Below are 21,810 nucleotides of genomic sequence, written 5' to 3'. Positions count from 1 at the left end.
CTTTTCTTCATCCCTTAAGTAAACCATAACAAAAAATACTAGTCAATATGATTTTCTTTCAACTATTTATTTTACAGATATAAAGTACAGTCCGGACAATTAAAATATAGCTTATTCAACATAGTTACTAAACTAATCTGTCTACACAACATATATACTACCTTTCCATCAAAAAAACGGAATAACAATTTTTGGATCTCGTAAAAGTTGTTGTTCATCTAAAGCAATTCGCAAATACAATTAAATTATATTTAAGTTCATAGATATTAGTATCAAACGATCAACCAGTATAAAACTAATGTATATTAAACAGAACGTTCAGTGAAATTATTATCCAGATTAAGATACTTGGTACGAAAATTTCTACAATAATTTGGTTAAAATGTTTGTGAATGGTACTCCAAAATGGCACAATGTTGCCTATTTGTTATAATGTTTGTGAATGGTACTTTCTTTATTCATGCCCATAAATAAAGGTTGGAAATCGCAAACCCAGGTCCAATTTTTAATTGGGCTGATATTTCAAAAATTGGGCCTTAATAACTAATATGTTGGCTCCACAAAACCATGAACCGGTTCAAAGAATACCGGAGCTCCAGTTTCTACAAAGGCAATGGACTTTAGCAAGTGAAGCCATATAATCATCAGACCTGAAACAAATTTGGGATGAAAAGTATCAAAAACACTAGACCATCGAATCACTTTATAACTGCTACCAATATGCTATAGGGGTTCAAACCTCTGCCCATATGGAGATCCACAAGCCGCGGTTAAATGAAACTTTGCGTTTTCTGATTTACCCTACAACAAGAATCAGACAAGTAACTTAAACAAGATTACTCAAGGATTGTTTGTTTTTGAATAGCAATAGGCCAATAGATGTCAATGGAGATTGTCTTGGATAAATTCAAGATCAAGAGCTTACCTCAGCTTCATAGTAGAGCCCTGCGTACAGAGAAGCATAGAAGTATTCGCTTGCTTGACCGCTAGAGAAGTCATTTACTAACTGTATTTCAAAATCAGAGTATTAAGATCGTTTGATGGAAATAAATCAATGATATCAATTATCAAGAAACATGTCTCAAAACCTTTTCAGGATCACCACCATTCTTGAATAGATTATAAGCTTCTCGCATCACAGGCCGAGAATCTCTACCAACCTACAAAGAATTCTTTCTAAAATCTCATATCCGGCTTTATTACTGATCATGGAATGGTAAGCTTTAACATAAGGAAAAACAAACCTCGAGAAACTGTGTTCGTGCAACATCAACACCATGGAGCCTCGCCTCGCAGATAAAGCACCAAATGGACTCCTCTGTGTCATTAGGATTCTGAGCAACATCTATCCGGAACTGCTCTGCACCTTCTTCAAACCTGTTGGATATTTCATCACTTAATATGAGACCAAAGTCCACAATAGAAACAAGCACTTTTTAAAATTTTCGACAGTGGATTCACAGTCTTCTAAGAAGAAACTCAAATCCTAACAAGAGTCAGTGAGTAGGAGCTTGTACCTATCTACATAGTAAAGAGAAAGCCCGCGTTGCCAAAGATCTGTCATGAAGCAAATGTTAGTGTTCCCATGAAGCAAAAACAATAAAGATTCGACTGAAATTTCAAAGCTTTATAGAGAGATCGTGTTATGAGATAAAACGTACATGCCTTTTGCCTGGGATCCAAAATGATTGCTCTATCGAACTCTGCCACCGATCCAGCAACATCACCCTTTAACAAAAAGCATCTCGAATAGGATGGTCAGATTCAAGGATCCAAAATTAAAAAAAGAGTCCCTTATGTTAGAAAAGTTCTGTTTGTCGGAATTTTCCAATTTACCTGTCTGAAGAGCTGCATTCCGCGTCGAACCGCTGCGATGGCCTCACGAGGGTTCGAATCTCCGCCGCCGGTTATGGCATCCCATATAGAGGAAACAGAAGGAAGGAAGAGTCTACGAGACAGTGCGTGAGGTGGGTGGCGGGAAAATTGGGGACTTAGGGTTTTAAAAGGCGAGATCGCCGTGAAACGCCGTGGAATTGTGCGAGATGGATATATGATTGGATTCACGATCTGGGTTAGTGACATTTTCCGCGGAAGCAGAAGAATTTCTCCGAATCACCGCGACGATTACAGTTTCTCTAGGGATTAACGGATTTCTCACTTTACCAGTAATCGCAGAAGATAAGATGACAAATGGGAGGGAAGGAACGTAGCGGTAAAATCCGGATAATCCCGGTTTATTTAATCACTTTGATGAACCAATGGGTTAAGAAAATAACAAGAAAGTAATAAACCGATGTAAACTCCAAAAGCTCAACCGGTTGTTCTCCCGTCATTCTATCGGTTTACTTGAGATTGCGTCGGTTTCAATCTGAACCGGGTAAGATTAGATAATACTGTAACTGTACCGGTGAAAGCTATTTGGAGGCTAGGAGGGTGTGTAAAAGTCGCTAGAACTAGAAGCAGAATCTAGTTTAGAGAGCATTGAATGAGAGATTTGAACAATGAAGAAAGAATAACTTTGGCTTGAGAAAAGAGTAACAAAAGAAGGTAAAAAATTAAAGTTTGAATTTGTTCCTACAGTTCTCAAAGAGGCAAAGAACATTTCTTCACCAACAATCAATACCTAAACTTCCCTAGTTTTTTTTTCTATATATGGCTTTCACTCTTTCATCTTTTCTTTTTCTTTTGCTAACCTAAACAAAAAAACCAAACTTATCAGGAAAATGGGGATTACCACCGCTCTTCTCTTAGTTATGCTTATGTCCGTTCACACTTCCTCGTATGAAACCACAATTTTAAAACCATACAAAGAAGATAACTTTCGGTCTCTTGTCGCGAAAGCATGCCAATTTATCGATGCTCACGAGTTGTGCGTCTCTAACATCTGGACACACGTCAAGGAATCGGGTCACGGGTTAAACCCGCATTCGGTTTTACGTGCTGCGGTAAAGGAAGCACATGACAAAGCCAAGTTAGCAATGGAAAGAATCCCAACGGTAATGATGTTATCTATCCGTTCGCGTGAGCAAGTTGCCATAGAGGATTGCAAAGAGCTTGTAGGCTTCTCGGTAACAGAGCTAGCATGGTCGATGCTGGAGATGAACAAACTCCATGGAGGAGGAGGAATAGATCTAGACGATGGCTCTCACGATGCTGCTGCAGCAGGAGGCAATCTTAAAACCTGGCTTAGCGCGGCCATGAGTAACCAAGACACGTGTCTAGAAGGGTTTGAAGGAACAGAGAGGAAGTACGAGGAATTGATCAAAGGTAGCTTAAGACAAGTCACTCAGCTTGTGAGCAATGTCTTAGACATGTACACGCAGCTCAATGCCTTGCCTTTCAAGGCATCTAGGAACGAGAGCGTCATCGCAAGTCCTGAGTGGCTCACGGAGACCGACGAGAGCCTCATGATGCGTCATGACCCCAGTGTCATGCATCCAAACACGGTTGTGGCGATAGATGGAAAAGGGAAGTATCGGACAATTAATGAGGCCATCAACGAGGCTCCTAATCATAGCACAAAGCGATATGTTATATATGTTAAGAAAGGTGTGTATAAAGAAAATATTGATTTGAAGAAGAAGAAGACGAACATTATGCTTGTTGGTGACGGAATAGGACAGACGATTATTACCGGTGACCGGAATTTCATGCAGGGTCTTACGACATTCCGAACTGCAACCGTTGGTTAGTATTGATATTTTAGTTAATTAAATCAGTAGTTAATTAATTGATTGATTAACCTTTTTTGTACTTTTCTTCCTTTTTGGTTTTTGTCAAATTTTTATATATATTAGTGTGTCTGAAAATTAGAAAAGCATATATGCTTTCTGCAATCCGCAGGCTTTCAAGCTTTAAGTTATAGTTTTTTTCTTCTCATAATTCATTCTTTTCTTGTGCTACAATATCTAATCCATTACTTAATTGATTGATCAATCTTTTCATTACCTTTTAATATTGTTTTGGTCAAATTTTGTTTACTATTGTCTCTGCAAATCATGGAATATTATATGCTTTTGCTTTCTGGAATCTACAAACTTTCAAGATTTTTACTTTTCTTATAAATTATCCCTTTCTTATGTTACAAATAACTACTTTTTCAATATGTTTTTGTTACTTATGTATCTAATTAACATGATTGACCATTAATTTTGGTTTGATCAGCTGTTTCCGGAAGAGGATTCATTGCAAAGGACATAACATTCAGAAACACGGCTGGTCCGCAAAACCGTCAAGCTGTCGCATTGAGGGTTGATTCTGACCAATCCGCCTTCTATCGATGTAGCGTGGAAGGTTATCAAGACACTCTTTACGCCCATTCCCTCCGTCAGTTCTATAGAGATTGTGAAATTTATGGTACGATTGATTTCATATTCGGAAACGGCGCCGCGGTTTTACAAAACTGTAAAATCTACACTCGGGTCCCGCTACCGCTCCAGAAGGTAACGATAACCGCGCAAGGAAGAAAAAGTCCAAATCAAAATACAGGGTTCGTAATCCAGAACAGTTACGTGCTGGCTACACAACCTACTTATCTTGGCCGGCCATGGAAACTTTACTCAAGAACGGTTTACATGAACACTTACATGAGCCAGTTGGTCCAACCCAGAGGATGGCTTGAGTGGTTTGGTAATTTTGCTTTGGACACTTTGTGGTATGGAGAATACAATAATATTGGGCCAGGTTGGCGATCATCAGGTCGGGTTAAATGGCCTGGTTATCATATCATGGACAAACGGACTGCATTATCGTTCACCGTTGGATCGTTCATTGACGGTAGGAGATGGCTTCCGGCAACAGGTGTCACATTCACCGCTGGTCTAGCTAACTAATTCAAAAAATTTTATTTTACCAGAATTATTTTAGAATTATGTTATTAATTTAATCGGTTGTCATCTATATAATATTCTTGTTTGAGTAGAAAACAAAAATCATGAATGTATAGTGTATGTCAGTATGTGTGTTTAAATTTATAACTTTATAAAAATAAATGGAAATTATAGACTGCCTGATTATGCATCTCTGTAAATCATTTAATTTTATTCGTATCTGATTTAATTTCATTGATTAATTTCGCAGTGATCGAAAAATATCTCCAAAAATTCCCTGTCATTTTATCCGTAGATCTTGTTTGAAATTTTGAGCTGATTTGAATCGGACGGATGAAGAATTATAATATATGGGCTATTGGTCTGCCACTAACTTAAACGACTTATTTAATTACGAGTATCCACGTACATCAATGTATTTGTCATTTTCACACAAATTAATTCAAACCTTACGTCCGGTTACCAAAAAAAATATATATCAATTTGAAACGAAAAACCAAAGATCATGTATAAATACACATACAATTATACAAACATCTCGAAGTAAACTTGTAAACATCAACCCTGATTAGGACTTAGAGGTCATTCATTACACTTTCCTTTTTTTGTCCACTCTTTCTCATTTTTTTATTTTTTTATTTTGAATGGATGGGTGATTTTGCTTTGAAGACATTGTATTATGCGGAGTTCAAAAATACCGGACCTGGTTCAGAATTATCATGTGATTAATGAAACTGAACCTGTTTGGTTCACTGTCTCGAACTTTATAGTTGGAGATAGCTTGTTGCCGAATATGGGAACTTTTTGTGTGTTTATGTCTCTACCTCTGTGATCTATATGAATGTGGTTGTGATCAAAATTAGAAAGAATGGTACATATTGCATAAAAATAAATATATCTCTTCTAAATTGACTAGTTAGGTCATACTATTTGTCAAGATTCGTCAAGAATTAAATTTACTATTCAGTGCGGTGAAAACGGACAATATTTTCAGTGTATACAAATGATTTATTTTATTTTATTTTAAGACCAGAGATTGTTTTTAATCATAATCTACCAAAAAATCATTATAAATTCGCACATTGATGTATCTAGAATTTTAATATCGAGAAAAGGGTTTTGATAATAAGCAATGGGAAAATCACTATCTTTCAAAATCACAACTGTACCGAATGGTATGTTAATTAGTAGTTAAAAAAACAAACACACAATTAAGACACTGATTAATCCGGTGGAGAAAAGAACAAACAAACAAACAAACAAACATTTATTGAATCCCTAAAATAAGATTAATTATTTTCCCTAATTAGAAACTCATAAGGAAACAGAGAAGACCATAAAACCACAAGCCTATTTTTTGTCTTTTCAACAGTTTCTCACTAGCCGGATTTCCCGCCAAGCCTTAGAAAACAGAGCAACCAAAATAACGAACTCTTAATTTGTCATAACCGTTATAAATAAGCCATCTAGACAATTATGAAAATTGCACACTCCCAAGGAGGCTACGTAACCTTCGACGGAGGAGTCCATAAAACTCACATTCTCATTTTTTTCTCAAAAGAACAACGAACAGCTCTTATATTTTTTTACAATAATTCTTCAGAGCTGTTTAAGTTCAACAACAATTTGATTAAGAGAAAACCACATAAATATTAATTAGTGTAACGAAAAACACAAAACAAATATGTCGTACGGATACGACGATGAATCCAAGAGGAAGAGGAGGTACATTGTTATCACCATCTCCTCTGTTCTTTTGATCTCGATGGTGGTTGCGGTTACCGTTGGTGTCAGCCTCAATAAGCATGACGGTGACTCTAAAGGTAAAGCAGAGGTAAATGCTTCCGTCAAGGCCGTCAAGGATGTTTGTGCACCAACTGATTACAGAAAGACTTGTGAAGACACTCTGATTAAGAACGGGAAGAACACAACCGACCCGATGGAGTTGGTTAAGACTGCGTTTAATGTTACGATGAAGCAGATCACGGACGCAGCTAAGAAGTCGCAGACGATTATGGAGCTTCAGAAGGATTCAAGGACTAGGATGGCGCTTGATCAATGCAAGGAGCTTATGGATTACGCGTTGGACGAACTAAGTAACTCTTTCGAGGAGCTTGGAAAATTTGAGTTCCACCTGCTCGACGAGGCTTTGATCAATCTGAGGATTTGGCTTAGCGCAGCGATCAGCCACGAGGAGACTTGTCTTGAAGGGTTTCAAGGAACACAAGGGAATGCTGGAGAGACAATGAAGAAAGCGTTGAAGACTGCAATCGAGTTGACCCACAACGGGCTAGCGATCATCAGCGAAATGTCGAATTTTGTTGGCCAAATGCAGATTCCGGGGCTGAACAGTCGTCGACTTTTGGCTGAAGGATTCCCTTCGTGGGTAGACCAGCGTGGGCGTAAACTCCTACAAGCTGCTGCCGCATATTCCGATGTGAAGCCTGATATTGTGGTGGCACAGGACGGGAGCGGTCAATACAAGACGATCAATGAAGCGTTGCAGTTTGTCCCCAAGAAGAGGAACACAACTTTCGTGGTTCACATTAAGGCTGGACTCTACAAGGAGTATGTTCAGGTGAACAAGACCATGTCGCATCTTGTGTTCATCGGTGATGGTCCCGACAAAACTATCATTTCCGGCAACAAAAATTACAAGGATGGTATCACCACCTACCGTACCGCCACTGTCGGTAAGATATATATTTTGGGGATTTTTACTCGTTAGATTACAAAGTCTTAGAAGTCATCTATGTAAAATGATGAATGTAATGTTTATTGCAGCCATTGTTGGAAACTACTTCATTGCCAAGAACATTGGGTTCGAAAACACCGCTGGGGCAATAAAACATCAAGCGGTTGCAGTTAGGGTTCAATCAGATGAGTCCATATTTTTCAACTGTAGATTCGATGGCTACCAAGACACGCTCTACACTCACTCCCACCGTCAGTTCTTCCGTGATTGTACCATTTCAGGCACCATTGATTTCCTCTTTGGAGATGCGGCTGCTGTATTCCAAAACTGTACGTTGTTGGTGAGGAAGCCACTCCCAAACCAAGCATGCCCTATCACAGCCCACGGTCGAAAAGACCCAAGGGAATCCACTGGATTTGTGTTCCAAGGGTGCACCATTGCCGGTGAACCAGATTACTTGGCTGTCAAGGAAACCAGCAAAGCCTATCTCGGTAGGCCATGGAAGGAATATTCAAGGACTATCATCATGAACACTTTCATCCCAGATTTTGTTCAGCCTCAAGGATGGCAACCATGGCTCGGGGACTTCGGCCTCAAGACATTGTTCTACTCTGAGGTCCAAAACACAGGACCGGGATCCGCCCTTGCAAACCGGGTTACTTGGGCTGGAATCAAGACATTGAGCGAAGAAGATATCCTCAAGTTCACACCGGCTCAGTACATCCAAGGTGACGACTGGATTCCAGGCAAAGGTGTTCCGTACACTACAGGCCTTTTGGCTGGGAACCCGGCCGCTGCAACCACCACCCCAAGCGTCTCAGCTGCTGCTCCAGGTTTCTCCACCTTCACGGATACAAGTGGCGCTGACTCAATTGCTCCAACAGCTTCCCCAGCAGCTTCCCCGGAAAGTTCAATTAGCATGGCTTACACGGGGACAGCTTCTCCGGAAAGTTCGATTAAGGTGTCTTCTTCAACGGAGACGGCTTCCCCGGAAAGTTCATTTACGGAGGCTTCAACGGCTTCCCCAGAAAGTTCAATTATGGTGGCTTCAACGGAGAGCTCTGGTTCGTTTTTTTCAATGTTTACCTAAAAGATTGATTAAGATGGCATAAAATGTGTTTTTTCTTTACTCTAATTCAAGCAAAACCTGAAAGGAACAAAAATATTTGCACAACCTTGAGGACTTCAGGATTATTGGTATTCCAAATTGTTGACATTAATGTTTAGCTTTGTAAACTCATGTTTAATATATCAGTATATTAAAATGCTGTTTATAAATCTATTATTATTAACTAGTGCATCTTGTAAACTCATTTATATGTAGAAATTAGTTCATTACTATGCGCGAGCTGTTCCAAAGAATTTCATGTGTCATCTAGTACTAACAATTTCCTATACGAAATTAATATTCTTATATAAATTATTGACACAACCCTCAATATATAATATTTATATATGAATTGGGACAAGTTTATGAAAAGAGAAAGTTGGAAATAGAAGAAGCAGATCAATAGTGAAAGGTAGTAAAAGAAAGTAGTTACAACTAACCTCATTTACTTCTCTGCATTCATTTTAGCTCCACCCTCTCATCTTTTAAGCTATAGCCAAATCATCTTATTCTATACGTCCATTGGAAAAGTTAGAGATTCTTTTACCCCAAGTTCGAATCCGAAATCTAGCCATTAAATTTGCATATGTACTTTCGAAATCCGTTGCTATTAAGTTTTATATTTCTTAGAAAAAGTTGATCAGAAACAAGTTCTTTTTAACTCTAAATAAATATCTGAAGATCTAAAATTCTAAATATATACTCCTATTTGTTATCATAAAGTTTGAGGCAATAAAAGAAAGGTGGTTCCCAATATATGCATGCACACAATCGCAACTACCCACTAGACTACATTTACTTCTCTTTACCTCCAAATGGTTACTCGTCTTCACCAATTGGCAAGCTCAACATTATAGATATACATCCATCTGTTTATTAGTTTTGAAAACTAAATAAAAGCAGCGTTATAATTGTCTTTTACATATTGTGTTTGATATTTATTTTTGTGCTGGGTTTCAATCAATTTTCCACCAACTTATCTTACCATTTAAAACTAGTATTCATGCTATCTAAAAAGATAGGTAAATAGAAGTAATATTAAAAGTAACTTCCCTTTGGATTCTCTATTTATATCACTTCCAAATTGATTCCATCACACATCTTAAAAAGTAAAAACACATTCATCTATCCAACAAAAAAAAAGAAAGGAGAAATGGAAGGAATCGATCATAGAATGGTGAGTGTCAATGGCATAACAATGCACATTGCCGAGAAAGGTCCCAAAGAAGGACCTGTGGTGCTTCTCCTCCATGGATTCCCTGATCTCTGGTACACGTGGCGTCACCAGATTAGTGGGTTATCATCTCTAGGTTACCGCGCTGTAGCTCCAGACCTCCGAGGCTACGGAGACTCTGATTCGCCGGAGTCTTTCTCCGAGTACACGTGTCTTAACGTCGTTGGGGACCTCGTAGCTCTTCTGGACAGTGTTGCTGGAAATCAAGAGAAGGTGTTTCTGGTCGGTCATGATTGGGGAGCCATTATCGGATGGTTTCTCTGTTTGTTTCGACCTGAAAAGATTAACGGCTTTGTGTGTTTGAGTGTGCCGTATAGATCAAGAAACCCTAAAGTCAAGCCCGTTCAAGGGTTCAAGGCTGTATTTGGAGATGATTACTACATTTGTAGATTTCAGGTTTTGCATCTTGATCTTTCTTTATTAACCGACCGTACTAATCAAGTAACATCGACGACCAATAATCTCTTATCCAATAAAATAAAACCATTCAATTGACATTGTTTGGTTATGTCCAATATAATTTCAATTTTGTTTAAACAATGTGAATTTGCAGGAACCGGGGAAGATTGAAGGAGAGATTGCAAGTGCAGATCCAAGAATATTTCTGAGGAACCTCTTCACAGGGAGGACACTCGGTCCGCCGATTTTACCTAAGGATAATCCCTTTGGGGAAAAACCTAACCCTAATAGCGAAAACATTGAATTGCCTGAATGGTTTTCTAAGAAAGATCTCGATTTCTATGTCTCCAAATTCGAGAAGGCAGGATTTACCGGTGGATTGAACTACTACAGAGCCATGGATCTGTAAGTTCTTAGTATATGAATGCGTATTTTAGGGTTTGGGTTAATTTGTTATTGGTTAATATATCAGGAATTGGGAGCTCACTGCACCATGGACCGGAGCTAAGATTCAAGTTCCAGTGAAGTTCATGACAGGTGACTTCGACATGGTGTACACCACACCAGGGATGAAAGAGTACATTCACGGTGGTGGATTTGCTGCAGATGTTCCAACTCTTCAAGAGATAGTGGTGATTGAAGATGCTGGTCACTTCGTTAACCAAGAGAAACCTCAAGAGGTCACTGCTCACATCAATGACTTCTTCACCAAGCTTCGGGACAACAACAAAAGCTTTTAGAGTTCTCGTTTGGTTCTATTATGTTGGCTCTCAAAACAAGTTGGTTCTTGCATGTGTTGTTTCGACAAGATTTTGAATAAGACTTGGCATTATGAAGCTCAACGTGTGTAGGAACAATCGATTCTGGCGAAAATAGTTAGAAGGCTGGATTGAAGATTTCAAAAGAAAACCAATTTTTTTTATAGATTTCACAATGATTTTATAAGCAAACTAAATGAACCAGAAATAACCAAGTGAAACATTGGCAGAACGCATGCTCGGGCCCAACAACATAATAGGAGGGATAAAAGACAACACAGGCCCATTTGACCACAGAACCCAGAAGACCCATTAGGTCCAATGAAAGCAATCGCAGTAGAGCACCTACAGCTAGCTGATTCAGTCTATCACATTATTCCAATTCATCCTAACTACTTTTAGCAACGTAAAAGAAGTGAAACAATGACAGAAATAATGAAAGAATGCTAAACACCAAGAAAGTTCTATGATGTCTTGAGATGTCAAGACCTTAGTAGAAAGATAATGAATTAAGTTTAACATAGTAAAGCTGCAAGTGTAATAACCACACGATGAATCCAGTAGAAGCAAACTTAGTAGCATGTCTGAAAGAGGAAAGAAAAAACAGAGTTCCCTAACAAAAATCCGATTACAAAAGCAACCAAGAAGCAACAGTACTCCAGAATCAAGTCCAATGGCGGCAACAACTTTCTTAAACCTTGAATCCACGACTCTTCCTCTTTCCTCTGGCCTTCTCGAACTTCCTTCCCTTGGCCCGAACATATGGCTTGGAGTGACTGTGTGGCACACCAGGAGCAGGTCCGAAATGCTTCACTGCTTCACGTGAATTCTTAGGTCCTCTAAGAAGAACCTATAACACAAGAACACACAACTATCAAATTAAATATAGTATCCTTAACAACTTGAAAATGGAGAATAGCAGATTGGATAAGAGAAATACCGTGTTCTGGCCCAATGGAGCTCTGAGAGCGAGCTGGTCAAAGGTTAAGCATTCACCTCCAGCTTTCTCAATGCGAGCCCTTGCTCTCTCTGTGAACCTCAAGGCAGTCACTTTCATGGCTGGAATCTCGTGTACCCTCAAATCATCAGTTATAGTTCCAACCAAGACGGCAATCTTATCTTCCTATAATATCAGAACAAGAGGCAAAATTCAAAATCCAAAGCATAGACAATGTAGAGAATTTTGAATCAATTATCGAACACCGCCATGTTACAGACTAAGTTCACATTAGCAGATTCATAAACTGGACACTGTATCTAGGAAATGTAACAGATTCAACATGACCTAAAACTAATTTAACCATAAAGATACAGTAGAGAGAGAGGGTTTCAACGAATTAGTACCTTGCCAGTCATGAACTCCACAAGCCTAGATAGAGAAAGAGGAGCTTTGTTGACTTTGCTCATGAAAAGCCTCTTCAATATCACACCATTGAACTTGCTATTAGTTCTCCTTACCAGAAACCGGTAAAGCTGCAAAATTTCACAAACAAAATTCAGAACAATTCACTAAAATAAAATTAAAAAACCTCTTCAATTGGATAATATAAGGCAAAGGACAAAGATTGATGTTTAAAATTCTGACCTTGACAGTAAGCTTGAGGTAGACATCATCAGACTTTGGAGCTGTCCTTTTGGTCTTCTTACTCTTACCTCCGGCGATCAGATCAATACCCTGCAATAACACAACCAATCAATCTCACAAACAAGCATGAAAGCAAGATCCAATCTCAAAAAAACTAAGAGAGATAGATCGTTCACACTCTAACCCGAGACTCAAATGTCAGAAAAACAAACCTAATACACTATACAACATTTAAAATGACAGGAAACACCCACAATCTCTTAACAACAAGATTTCTGAACCTTTGATATCAAACTAACAACAGAAAATACTTGTAGAGGAAAGACAGAGAGAAATGAAGATTGAACGACAGAGGAGGAGAGAAGTACCATTGTCGTCCGGCGTTGTGGTGATGGAACCGCCGACCTTCTACATGAAAATACTGATGCTAGGGTTTTTATACCAACTCAATTTTAGGGTTCTCTTACTTCCTCCACGAAATGGGCTTAGTTATTTTCTTCCTTCACGAGATGGGCCTTGAATATAAGACCACAATAAGTTTGGACTTAAATTCTGTAATATATTGGCCCATTTATATAATTTTTATTTGTCACCATAGAAAGCCTTTCCTTTTCTTTTTCTGACCAACATGAAAAAAAAGCATTTCTGATGTATTTTCTTACAAACCTTTTATATACGTAACTATAAAAGATTAGTTATATTGATACAAGAAATAGTTTAATCATTGATGCATGCCGTCTAGAAGAAAAGAAATATTTTATTTTGCTTAGAAAAAAGAATGAACCACATATTAGGTGTAGTATACTTCATACTTGTTATCATGTATGTAAACTACTAATACATAGGTAAGTATACTTGTTTACGCAATTTTAACCTATTATTGTTGATTTCTTGTCACAGAAAGTGTTATGAATCAACTTTCAAATAAGTTAAAATTTACTCGCCCAAAAAGAAAGAAAAAGTATCAATTAATGTTACTAATCACTGTCTGTTTATATAATTAGGATGGTGTAGTGGAACATGATGGGAACCCATTTACGAATTCTAAGTATTACCCTCACACGTATACAAATATAACCATAAAACGAACTTTTCAAAAGACGCGGTTTCTCGCCCGACAACAATTACTTGAATAATTTATTTAACTACAAAGGAAATTAGTGTATGTAAGGAGCTTTGACCAGTTCCAATGAGAATCATCCACGTCTCATTCTTTTTAGGCTGGATCTTCTTCTTCCATCACCGTCCGTCCACTACCCCATAATTCTTGCCTTAGAAGGTTTCACTAATTACTTCGTCTTCGTTTTTCTATTTTGAGATTTGACAACTTCCCCTTTTAATCATGTTTTTAGTTCTGTTGGACAATACCAAATCAATTGCACTGGTTTTGCTTTCTTTATCCAATCATTTTTTCTTTTGTAGTTCATTGGATCCATTTTTACATCATGTAGAGTAGCCATTGTTACAATACCAAACAAAGTTAGAAATTGCTAAATATAATTGTTAATTGATATAATAATCGTATATAGTTAAAACTCAACTTGTTCCATTTCTAATCTTAATTATGTTTTTTTGGACCGACATCATTCTCTTAATGTAATGAATAGCCATTTAAAACAGAGTTGAAATATAAATTCCAAAAATTTCTGGCAGCAAAAGAGAGAGAAGAGAAGGAGCTATTATCTGCGCCATCTGTTTCTCCAATTAATAATCTCCTTAAATCCGGATTTGTTATTAATTCTAATCTTTTCCAATTGATCCACTTTCCTCCTCTGAGTTTTTAAGACTAATAGAGAGATATATAGAGAGAGATTGCTTCTGGTTTTGCCTTCCCCCTTTGTTTGACCTCTCTTTTCTTTCTTCCCCCCTTTGTGTTTCCCGCATTTTCTCGGGAAAATCTAAAGGAACAAAAACATTAAAAGTTTGTGATTTTCTGATTATTTCTTTATTTAATCGAGACCCATTGTTTCTCGCCTGATTTGGCGCAAACCCTTTTGGATTCTGGTGAAAAAGGTTGGGATCAGAGGAAGAATGATGACGAGTATGGAAGGGATGATGGAGATGGGTGTATTGGATGATATTATAAGGAGATTGTTGGAAGGTAAAGGAGGTAAACAGGTTCAGCTTTCGGAGGTCGAGATCCGTCAACTTTGCGTTAACGCCAGACAAATCTTCCTTTCTCAGCCTAATCTTCTCGAGCTTCATGCCCCCATTCGCATCTGCGGTCTCTTTCTCTTTCTCTCCCTCTCTTTGTGGTGATGATGAAAAAATATTGTGGCTTTTTGGTTTTGATGATTTGGGTTTGAGTCGTATTGCACGATTGGGGTTAAAAAGATGAGATTTGTAATTGGGGGCAAATTTGTGTTGATTAGGGTTCCTCTTTTTTTCTTAATGTCGAAACGTGTGTTTGAAGATTTTAGCATCTGGGTGATCTAAAAAGTTTTGATTTTGATGGATTTATGTTAAAGTTTCTGCAAATTGTTTCTAAATCTGCTGATGCTTTGTTTTATGAGGTACTAATGGTTTCCGTTTTGATCTCTAATTCAGGTGATATCCATGGACAGTACCAAGATCTTCTGAGGCTATTCGAATACGGAGGCTATCCTCCTTCAGCGAACTATCTCTTCCTCGGCGATTACGTTGATAGAGGCAAGCAAAGTCTTGAAACAATATGTTTACTCTTGGCTTACAAAATCCGGTACCCATCCAAGATATTTCTCTTGAGAGGAAACCATGAAGATGCTAAGATCAACAGGATTTACGGGTTCTATGACGAATGCAAACGGAGGTTTAATGTACGGCTTTGGAAGATATTCACCGATTGCTTCAACTGTTTGCCGGTAGCTGCTCTCATTGACGAGAAGATCCTATGTATGCATGGTGGATTGTCACCGGAATTGGAAAACTTGGGGCAGATTCGGGAGATTCAAAGGCCTACAGAGATTCCAGACAATGGTCTTCTTTGTGATTTACTTTGGTCTGATCCTGATCAGAAGAATGAAGGGTGGACTGATAGCGATCGAGGTATCTCCTGCACGTTTGGAGCCGATGTAGTCGCTGACTTTTTGGATAAGAATGATCTCGATCTCATTTGCAGAGGCCATCAGGTAAATAGACTTCCATAGTGATCAAAACTAGAACCAAATGGTCCAACTCTGTAGAAATGTTTGACATTTGTTGTATCTTGTGAATATGGGCATAAAGGAAAAGACTTTTATGAGAACCTTCCAAGATATTGACTTGTGAGGGACGTGTTTGCAGGTAGTGGAAGATGGGTATGAGTTTTTCGCAAAACGGAGGTTAGTCACAATATTCTCAGCTCCAAACTATGGAGGAGAGTTTGACAATGCCGGTGCATTATTGAGCGTGGATCAATCTCTCGTTTGCTCCTTTGAGATTCTGAAACCGGCTCCAGCTTCTAGCACTAATCCTCTCAAGAAGGTTTGTTTCCACCAAGAACTTTCAAAAGACCAAGTAGTCCTTCTTTTGATAATAATATTGGTTAGCTCGGATATACCAAAATCTGAATCCAACAAGACCAAGCCTTTTGGACTTGATGAGTCATGACAAGTTTTGTTCTTTTGGAAACTTCACGTCATAATGTAACACATGTTTCTCTCTATATTTTCTCTTTTTGATCAGGTACCGAAAATGGGGAAGTCTTGAAACTTAATACAGCTTATTCCCTTGAGAGATTTGGTTTCACAAGCTCAAGCTAGCGCTCTGTGCATTTCTTCAGATGTAGGCAAACTGCAATGGAGAAGAGAACCTCAAAAGGCTACTTTACTTAGTCATCAAAGAAGAAGCATCAGTAGAAAAAACAAAAGAGAGAGAGAGAGAGAGAAAACAAAAGGTGTTGTCCAAATATTCTGTGTATAGTTGCAGAAACATCTCTTTTCTGCTTCTCTAGATTTTCATCTCCTTTTGGTCTGTTTTCTTTTATTTGGTTATTCTTTTAACACCTTAGTTTAACTTAGAGTGCCTCTCCTCTTTTGCTTTTTTCTTTCTTTCCTGTATCATCAAATTACCACATTTCTTAATCTTTTCCATATTTGAATTGACTTCCATGGTTTGGCTCTTACTTTTGTGAATCATCTGCACAGTAAAAACAATTTCCTTTTGATTTAGCAGTACATGTCTCTCTGTGTTTTTTCTCTTCCAGCAGTAATACATATACTTTTTACAGAGCTTACTTTTACACAATGGCACGACTTGTTCTCTCTGTTTCGGAATTGGTTCTTCTTGAAACTGATTCTCCCTCTCTCGTCGAGTTTTCATAGTAGCACATTTTATTCTCAGGCTTTTGGTTTAATTTCATAGGAAGATGGTTCAATCCGGTTTACTATTAAACCGAAAAATCTAAAAACTAGATTTTTCGGTTTATGAAATCCACAAACCAAATAATATAGCTGCATACCAACCCAAAATCTCGGCAAATCAATGTTTTCCGTAAATAACCTTTTCTTTATCGATGTTGTCAGGAACATTAAGGGTAACTTAGTAATATAACAATTGCAGACGTTTTAGCGAGCAGAGGATCCCCAAAGCCAGACAAATCCTCTTCCGTCGCCGCCGCCGCCGCCGCAAGTCTCGTCGGTTAGTTTCTGAATCTCTCGTTTCTAAATCTCTGATCTTTCGTTGGATTCCTGTGTTTGAATCTCAGCTTCTCTACCTGGGTTTATGTCTCAGCTCTTGAACTTGCTTGATTTCTGCATTTCTTGTTATTTTCGTTTGTCTTTGTCTCTCGATCCGTGTGTTACCATTACTGTATATGATCGCATAATTCATCTGTGTTTTGCTTTGGGTTTATTGATCTAACTTAATCTCTATTTCCTTGGATTGATATGTAATGGTGGAATTTCTAAAGATATATAGGAAGGAAGTTGGAGAGTTTCTAGCAATGTTTATGTTTGATTCCAATGTTGTGGTTCTCAATGGAGAAAAACATTATAGAATCTCTGAGAAATTTTATATTGAATAGCCAATTGCTACAGGATTCTTGGTTCGGATCTTTCAGTTTCAGAATCTATATGTGTTTTAGAGTTGTTTTTTCTTTGAGCTGAATAGGTTTAGAGAGCCAATCTTTCACTTGATTTTCGAAGCCTATATCTAGTTCATTGGTTCGTAGCTAAAGAGTGTTTCTGAATCCTTGCTGTACCATCTGTGTTAATAGGGTTTGAAGTCTATGTTTGATTCTATCTTTATTCTAGAGAGCTTAGATGTTACTTTTTAGGATAAGCCTTAAATGGAGACGCAGAAAACTCAAGCTGAAAACCCGCCAAAACCGGCCACGTCTTCATGTCGAAAGAAGACAAAGGATGATGCCAATTTCCTAGAAGACGTCAAGGATCACATCGATGATTTCATTAATGCTTCCATGGATGATCACAAGAACTGTTTCAACAAAACCATCAAGAAGGTTTGTCTTTCTTCATGATTTACTAAACACGTAATAGATCTTGATCACTGAGCCACTACTTGTGATTTTGCTAATAGTAAGTTATTTTGCCTTTTTCAGATGTTTGGGTTGTCAAAGGCTGTTGCGGATAAGCAGCAAAGTGAGGCTAAAGGAGGAGTCGAGAGTTATTTGCCTCTTCAGACAACAGTCTCAGATTAGAGAAACTGATGATAGAATCAAGCTAACAAGATCTTGTTTCGGTTTACTTTTTGTTGGTTTGTTTCGGTTACCATTGTTTAGGGAGATATGCCCATTTATAACAGTAATAAAGATGACAATTTGTTATTGGTGGATAGCTAAAACATAACATGTCTTTACTTTGTTTTGTTAGTGCCCATCTTCAATTACCAAAGAATGTTCTGAATCTAATAATTTTGCAGTTTTTCATATATGCTTTTCAGCATCCAAAAAAACTTTTAAGTGCCAATAGAATCGACTTTGAAAATCCTTTAAAAACCCTCATGAAAACAAAAAGAAGTTGGAGAAACTTCAGAACAACCTCTGGAGAGAGTTAGTGCTGTTGATACATTATTTGCATTCTTTATGCCCCTATTTCCCCTTGACATGTTTCTCAAGTGTGCTAGGGTGGGTGTTCCTCAAGTGTCGAGACTAACTTCTCTTTCGTTTCTTGGGGCAGATGGCACCACACGGGCCAAATCTCCACTCTGACAAGAAAAGAGATCGAAAAAACATGGAATTGGAGGAGTATCTTCAGCGTTCATTACCATTCCTTCGTTTTTTATATGCCAGAGAAAAAGGTCTCATAGGGAATGTTATTCTCGAGAATTTGTTTATATAGGCAGAGATAAGAACTACACAATCATATTTGGCTAAGGTATTCACAATCCTAATGTGCGTCGAAAGAATATTATTTTCAACAAAGTTTCCCAAATTGTGAAGGAAAACAGATTCTAATCGAAGTAATCCTGCAAAAATATTTTAAATTGAAAGATTATCTTCGATTCACGTTCGAGTTCTTTAATCCTCATAAACCAATCATTCCATCATTATCCAACTTTTTTAACGACAATCTGAAAGAACGAGATCCATATGAGCTCTTAAAGTAAGATAACCAACAAGAGTTAACTGGAACAAAACTAAATAACATCTGACAAAAATGACAGAAGGGAAAAGACAAATTGTATTGAATACCGAGTAGAAACCAAAAAACAGAAACATGGAATAGAGTATACTTCTAAACCAAACTGGATTCTGAGGTTTAGTCTTCCTCCTCTCCTTCGTTCTCAGCAATGTTGAAGTACCTCAACTCATAGAGGTTACGGTCCTTGTTTGCTGCAATCACTCTGAGCCAATCCCTTACATTGTGCTTCTTCAGGTACTTCTTTGTCAAGTACTTCAAATACCTGAAAACACACATCAAAGACAATGGTAAATAAACAATTGCACTTGGAATTGCTTCAACTAAGAAACCAAAACAAGACTCATTGCTACTTGTCTTAGACACTGTTAGATAAGTTTGGCTATCACAATCACTATGTATCATATCTTAAGACTAAACGAGCAAAGATCAATACTAAGTTCATGTGTTATACCTCTTGGAGAATTGGCCATCTGCAGTGACAGTGATCTTGCTCTTCTCACGTGTGATTGTGACAGAATCACCAAGTGCACCAGCTTTGCCACCGACCTTGATCCTCTCCTGAAGAAACTTCTCAAGGGAAGCAATCTCCATGATCTTGTCATCGACAGGCTTTGAACAATCAATGGTGAAGGAAACTCCCTTCTTCTTTCCCTTGGCAACAGCTGCACCTCCACGACTCATTTTCCCAAGACTTCTCTGTAAAATCCAAAAAACAATCCATAAGACTGTGTCTATAGATCATTGACAAATCATACTGATACAAATAAAGAAGCCTATATTCTCTATATACTTTATAAGCCATTTTCTAGCTACTATGACTAACTCAAAACCTGGAAAATGGGAAGTGAGATCTGTATCGCAGATTCGACTTTCAATCTAACATAGTCAATTACACTCTAAGTAGATGAAAAATGAAGCTAATCCAAGAGGAAATGAAGCTAAAAACTCGTTTCTTCTCATTCCATCTTCACATCTCGAGAGACAAGTCTATCGAATCTACTATATCAGAAACTGAAGCCCGTTCCATTAAAGGGAGATAGTAGCAGCGTGTACCTTGAACAAACCCTAGAAGGTGAAATTCTCTGAAGAGACGAGCGGCGTCTTTTTTGCTTTGGGGAGAATGAAACAGATGGCTAGGGTTTTTGCCCATTTAAAGTGGTCTTGTTGCCCTAATTTATATTTCTATAAATAACCACAAGATCCCCAAACTTTTGTTAAATCCAAAAATAATCCCAATTGTTTTTAAATTGTAATAACTCCCACAACTCGTTAGACAAGTGAGGATATTTATTCTTTTGTGTTCCACCAACAAATGCTAGTTGTTCAATTTAATCATGGATTTGTTTTCAGTACATTATCTCTTAGAAGTCTGTATATTGTGTGCAATCTACAACACATGACAATCCATCTGAATGTATCAAAAGAATGATATACTGTAATAAGCAAAAATTTGTTTTTGTCAATTACATGAAAATTTCCCTGAAAGGTCTACAAAAATTCTCTCTAGCTACGAGACCTTGTACCAAACAGAAAACGCTGCAACCAACCATTGCAGCTTAGGAGTTTAGAGTTTTTAGTCTTTGTGAGATAAATTTTCCGGTGGCAGAAACTTCGGATAGCGGTTGGTAGCTTCAGTTTTGTGGTCATAGTACTCCACCACGGCTGCTCCAGCCAAAGCAGCTAAAGTCAGCGCCTGAGCGTGCAACCTGAGAAGAAGCTCGGTGAGAAAAGTGCTTCGTACAGTACCATGTGACTGGATGTCTCGAACAAATGATTTGGCTAAGAACATAAAATTTATGTCGATAACAACTATAGCTTACAGGCAAGAACAGAGAAATGTACATGCTTTTGGGACATGGAGATGATGATGTTGCTCAACTATAAATGTTCATGGCTACAGAAAATGTTTCAAAATGCAAATGAGACTCAAAAACTTTACAAAAAAATCATTCAACCATTTATAATCAATCAATCCTTTTGATTAGAAGATTCACCTGGCGTGGATGATCTTGACACTGGTTTTCATGGCAGGTTGGGACCAGTTATAGGCGATAGAACCGGTAATACCACTTAGCCATAAACAACCTGATTCAACAACGGTCAAATTAAAACAATACAGGTTCAGAATTAGCAGAAAGAAATATCAAAACACCAAAAATAAAGTAGATGGGAATGCATTCTCTAATATCTTTGCATGTCAAAGAACATTAAGAATTGAGGACCAAAAATGTCTCAGTGGAATCAAGAGGAAATCCAAGACGGTAACAGAAACCGTAACAAGTTAATAATCAATTCTACTATATGACATTAAGGCGATGAAATCTAAGATCACAATAAACGACCCAAGAGAAAAGGAATGTTGAGAAGAAGAAGAAGAAACAAGGATAATTACCGACGGTACGAAGTTTGTGATCGGAGACCCATTTTCTGATTTCTTCAAATTTGGTCTTTGATTCCACCATTGTTTGGAAAAATCAAAACTTGGAAGAAAAATAAAGCCTTTCGCCGGTAATTTATATAGGCTGAGATAAAATCGGAGGAGGAAAGTTCTACCTTTTGTTTTTGTATCCCTCAATTTTACTATTAAACTATTTTATTATTTTGCAATTACGACGCTGAATTAGAAGAAAAAAGGCGGCCTT

At 37.8% G+C, this 21,810-nt stretch overlaps 9 protein-coding genes and 1 long non-coding RNA gene across 17 annotated transcripts; 5 read left to right on the top strand and 5 right to left on the bottom strand.

Annotated features, from left to right (window-relative positions):
• Positions 1–284: 284 nt before the first annotated feature.
• AT3G05625 (Tetratricopeptide repeat (TPR)-like superfamily protein) lies at positions 285–2,277 on the bottom strand. 2 transcript variants are annotated; one of them, NM_148689.3, is made up of 8 exons: positions 1,837–2,277; positions 1,662–1,728; positions 1,518–1,557; positions 1,245–1,377; positions 1,089–1,160; positions 926–1,006; positions 740–801; positions 285–650 (listed from the first exon to the last, which is right to left on the bottom strand). In NM_148689.3, the coding sequence occupies exons 1-8, from the start codon at positions 2,080–2,082 to the stop codon at positions 578–580; spliced, it is 774 nt and encodes a 257-aa protein (NP_683531.2). In that variant the 5' UTR covers positions 2,083–2,277; the 3' UTR covers positions 285–577. The 2 variants fall into 2 exon arrangements, with proteins under 2 accessions (NP_683531.2, NP_001326595.1); NM_001337594.1 differs by having other exon boundaries at positions 298–650; positions 926–1,160; positions 1,837–2,209.
• Positions 2,278–2,671: 394 nt separating this feature from the next.
• AT3G05620 (Plant invertase/pectin methylesterase inhibitor superfamily) lies at positions 2,672–5,002 on the top strand. Its single transcript, NM_111435.2, has 2 exons — positions 2,672–3,687; positions 4,165–5,002. Exons 1-2 carry the CDS (start codon positions 2,724–2,726, stop codon positions 4,830–4,832), a joined length of 1,632 nt encoding a protein of 543 aa, NP_187213.1. The 5' UTR covers positions 2,672–2,723; the 3' UTR covers positions 4,833–5,002.
• Positions 5,003–6,314: 1,312 nt separating this feature from the next.
• AT3G05610 (Plant invertase/pectin methylesterase inhibitor superfamily) lies at positions 6,315–8,962 on the top strand. Its single transcript, NM_111434.3, has 2 exons — positions 6,315–7,522; positions 7,614–8,962. Exons 1-2 carry the CDS (start codon positions 6,514–6,516, stop codon positions 8,612–8,614), a joined length of 2,010 nt encoding a protein of 669 aa, NP_187212.1. The 5' UTR covers positions 6,315–6,513; the 3' UTR covers positions 8,615–8,962.
• Positions 8,963–9,637: 675 nt separating this feature from the next.
• On the top strand, positions 9,638–11,246 carry AT3G05600 (alpha/beta-Hydrolases superfamily protein). 2 transcript variants are annotated; one of them, NM_111433.4, is made up of 3 exons: positions 9,638–10,262; positions 10,420–10,670; positions 10,738–11,246. In NM_111433.4, exons 1-3 carry the CDS (start codon positions 9,786–9,788, stop codon positions 11,003–11,005), a joined length of 996 nt encoding a protein of 331 aa, NP_187211.1. In that variant the 5' UTR covers positions 9,638–9,785; the 3' UTR covers positions 11,006–11,246. The 2 variants fall into 2 exon arrangements, with proteins under 2 accessions (NP_187211.1, NP_001326689.1); NM_001337593.1 differs by having other exon boundaries at positions 9,671–10,262; positions 10,420–11,246.
• Positions 11,247–11,437: 191 nt separating this feature from the next.
• On the bottom strand, positions 11,438–13,135 carry RPL18 (ribosomal protein L18). 3 transcript variants are annotated; one of them, NM_111432.4, is made up of 5 exons: positions 12,977–13,135; positions 12,609–12,698; positions 12,368–12,496; positions 11,964–12,146; positions 11,438–11,873 (listed from the first exon to the last, which is right to left on the bottom strand). In NM_111432.4, the coding sequence occupies exons 1-5, from the start codon at positions 12,977–12,979 to the stop codon at positions 11,715–11,717; spliced, it is 564 nt and encodes a 187-aa protein (NP_187210.1). In that variant the 5' UTR covers positions 12,980–13,135; the 3' UTR covers positions 11,438–11,714. The 3 variants fall into 3 exon arrangements, with proteins under 3 accessions (NP_187210.1, NP_001327672.1, NP_001327673.1); NM_001337592.1 differs by having other exon boundaries at positions 11,453–11,873; positions 12,821–13,085; NM_001337591.1 differs by having other exon boundaries at positions 11,453–11,873; positions 12,609–13,085.
• Positions 13,136–13,701: 566 nt separating this feature from the next.
• On the bottom strand, positions 13,702–13,986 carry AT3G01655. The gene has a single exon (NR_140850.1). It is a non-coding gene; the product is annotated as an other RNA (long non-coding RNA).
• TOPP9 (Calcineurin-like metallo-phosphoesterase superfamily protein) lies at positions 13,788–16,891 on the top strand. Of its 2 annotated transcripts, NM_111431.4 has the most exons (4): positions 13,788–14,832; positions 15,156–15,715; positions 15,870–16,049; positions 16,251–16,829. In NM_111431.4, exons 1-4 carry the CDS (start codon positions 14,640–14,642, stop codon positions 16,272–16,274), a joined length of 957 nt encoding a protein of 318 aa, NP_187209.1. In that variant the 5' UTR covers positions 13,788–14,639; the 3' UTR covers positions 16,275–16,829. The 2 variants fall into 2 exon arrangements, with proteins under 2 accessions (NP_187209.1, NP_001326469.1); NM_001337590.1 differs by having other exon boundaries at positions 14,092–14,832; positions 15,156–16,049; positions 16,251–16,891.
• Positions 16,892–17,150: 259 nt separating this feature from the next.
• AT3G05570 (dipeptide transport ATP-binding protein) lies at positions 17,151–18,388 on the top strand. Its single transcript, NM_111430.2, has 3 exons — positions 17,151–17,204; positions 17,842–18,027; positions 18,127–18,388. Exons 2-3 carry the CDS (start codon positions 17,854–17,856, stop codon positions 18,223–18,225), a joined length of 273 nt encoding a protein of 90 aa, NP_187208.1. The 5' UTR covers positions 17,151–17,204; positions 17,842–17,853; the 3' UTR covers positions 18,226–18,388.
• Positions 18,389–18,926: 538 nt separating this feature from the next.
• On the bottom strand, positions 18,927–20,312 carry AT3G05560 (Ribosomal L22e protein family). 3 transcript variants are annotated; one of them, NM_111429.5, is made up of 3 exons: positions 20,222–20,312; positions 19,620–19,864; positions 18,927–19,430 (listed from the first exon to the last, which is right to left on the bottom strand). In NM_111429.5, the coding sequence occupies exons 2-3, from the start codon at positions 19,847–19,849 to the stop codon at positions 19,286–19,288; spliced, it is 375 nt and encodes a 124-aa protein (NP_187207.1). In that variant the 5' UTR covers positions 19,850–19,864; positions 20,222–20,312; the 3' UTR covers positions 18,927–19,285. The 3 variants fall into 3 exon arrangements, with proteins under 3 accessions (NP_187207.1, NP_974229.1, NP_001078112.1); NM_202500.2 differs by having other exon boundaries at positions 18,984–19,430; positions 19,620–19,859; positions 20,222–20,290; NM_001084643.1 differs by having other exon boundaries at positions 19,112–19,430; positions 19,999–20,275.
• A 150-nt stretch (positions 20,313–20,462) lies between these two features.
• AT3G05550 (Hypoxia-responsive family protein) lies at positions 20,463–21,800 on the bottom strand. Its single transcript, NM_111428.2, has 3 exons — positions 21,561–21,800; positions 21,163–21,253; positions 20,463–20,874 (listed from the first exon to the last, which is right to left on the bottom strand). The coding sequence occupies exons 1-3, from the start codon at positions 21,628–21,630 to the stop codon at positions 20,742–20,744; spliced, it is 294 nt and encodes a 97-aa protein (NP_187206.1). The 5' UTR covers positions 21,631–21,800; the 3' UTR covers positions 20,463–20,741.
• Positions 21,801–21,810: the final 10 nt, after the last annotated feature.

This window comes from Arabidopsis thaliana, chromosome 3 (genome assembly GCF_000001735.4).
Source record: "Arabidopsis thaliana chromosome 3, partial sequence".
NCBI classification, from domain to species: Eukaryota; Viridiplantae; Streptophyta; class Magnoliopsida; order Brassicales; family Brassicaceae; genus Arabidopsis; species Arabidopsis thaliana.
The sequence above is the reverse complement of the archived record's forward strand: the minus strand, read 5'-3'. Positions and strand labels throughout refer to the sequence as shown.

What these genes read in the sequence shown, in the direction of transcription:
- AT3G05550 (NM_111428.2), bottom strand. Translation starts at nt 21,630, where the DNA reads ATGGTGGAATCAAAGACCAAATTTGAAGAAATCAGAAAATGGGTCTCC. An exon ending in TCACAAACTTCGTACCGTCG is followed by an intron (nt 21,254 to 21,560) that starts GTAATTATCCTT and finishes TTGTTGAATCAG; the next exon opens with GTTGTTTATGGCTAAGTGGT. An exon ending in GTCAAGATCATCCACGCCAG is followed by an intron (nt 20,875 to 21,162) that starts GTGAATCTTCTA and finishes GCTTCTTCTCAG; the next exon opens with GTTGCACGCTCAGGCGCTGA.
- AT3G05560 (NM_111429.5), bottom strand. Translation starts at nt 19,849, where the DNA reads ATGAGTCGTGGAGGTGCAGCTGTTGCCAAGGGAAAGAAGAAGGGAGTT. An exon ending in GATGGCCAATTCTCCAAGAG is followed by an intron (nt 19,431 to 19,619) that starts GTATAACACATG and finishes GTGTGTTTTCAG; the next exon opens with GTATTTGAAGTACTTGACAA.
- AT3G05570 (NM_111430.2), top strand. Translation starts at nt 17,854, where the DNA reads ATGGAGACGCAGAAAACTCAAGCTGAAAACCCGCCAAAACCGGCCACG. An exon ending in TCAACAAAACCATCAAGAAG is followed by an intron (nt 18,028 to 18,126) that starts GTTTGTCTTTCT and finishes TGCCTTTTTCAG; the next exon opens with ATGTTTGGGTTGTCAAAGGC.
- RPL18 (NM_111432.4), bottom strand. An exon ending in ACCTCAAGCTTACTGTCAAG is followed by an intron (nt 12,497 to 12,608) that starts GTCAGAATTTTA and finishes GAAATTTTGCAG; the next exon opens with CTTTACCGGTTTCTGGTAAG. An exon ending in TGGAGTTCATGACTGGCAAG is followed by an intron (nt 12,147 to 12,367) that starts GTACTAATTCGT and finishes CTGATATTATAG; the next exon opens with GAAGATAAGATTGCCGTCTT.
- TOPP9 (NM_111431.4), top strand. Translation starts at nt 14,640, where the DNA reads ATGATGACGAGTATGGAAGGGATGATGGAGATGGGTGTATTGGATGAT. An exon ending in TGCCCCCATTCGCATCTGCG is followed by an intron (nt 14,833 to 15,155) that starts GTCTCTTTCTCT and finishes TCTCTAATTCAG; the next exon opens with GTGATATCCATGGACAGTAC. An exon ending in GCACTAATCCTCTCAAGAAG is followed by an intron (nt 16,050 to 16,250) that starts GTTTGTTTCCAC and finishes CTTTTTGATCAG; the next exon opens with GTACCGAAAATGGGGAAGTC.
- AT3G05620 (NM_111435.2), top strand. Translation starts at nt 2,724, where the DNA reads ATGGGGATTACCACCGCTCTTCTCTTAGTTATGCTTATGTCCGTTCAC. An exon ending in ATTCCGAACTGCAACCGTTG is followed by an intron (nt 3,688 to 4,164) that starts GTTAGTATTGAT and finishes TGGTTTGATCAG; the next exon opens with CTGTTTCCGGAAGAGGATTC.
- AT3G05625 (NM_148689.3), bottom strand. Translation starts at nt 2,082, where the DNA reads ATGTCACTAACCCAGATCGTGAATCCAATCATATATCCATCTCGCACA. An exon ending in GAATGCAGCTCTTCAGACAG is followed by an intron (nt 1,729 to 1,836) that starts GTAAATTGGAAA and finishes TTTTTGTTAAAG; the next exon opens with GGTGATGTTGCTGGATCGGT. An exon ending in ATGGTGGTGATCCTGAAAAG is followed by an intron (nt 1,007 to 1,088) that starts GTTTTGAGACAT and finishes TTTGAAATACAG; the next exon opens with TTAGTAAATGACTTCTCTAG.
- AT3G05600 (NM_111433.4), top strand. Translation starts at nt 9,786, where the DNA reads ATGGAAGGAATCGATCATAGAATGGTGAGTGTCAATGGCATAACAATG. An exon ending in ACTACATTTGTAGATTTCAG is followed by an intron (nt 10,263 to 10,419) that starts GTTTTGCATCTT and finishes GTGAATTTGCAG; the next exon opens with GAACCGGGGAAGATTGAAGG. An exon ending in TACTACAGAGCCATGGATCT is followed by an intron (nt 10,671 to 10,737) that starts GTAAGTTCTTAG and finishes TTAATATATCAG; the next exon opens with GAATTGGGAGCTCACTGCAC.
- AT3G05610 (NM_111434.3), top strand. Translation starts at nt 6,514, where the DNA reads ATGTCGTACGGATACGACGATGAATCCAAGAGGAAGAGGAGGTACATT. An exon ending in CTACCGTACCGCCACTGTCG is followed by an intron (nt 7,523 to 7,613) that starts GTAAGATATATA and finishes TGTTTATTGCAG; the next exon opens with CCATTGTTGGAAACTACTTC.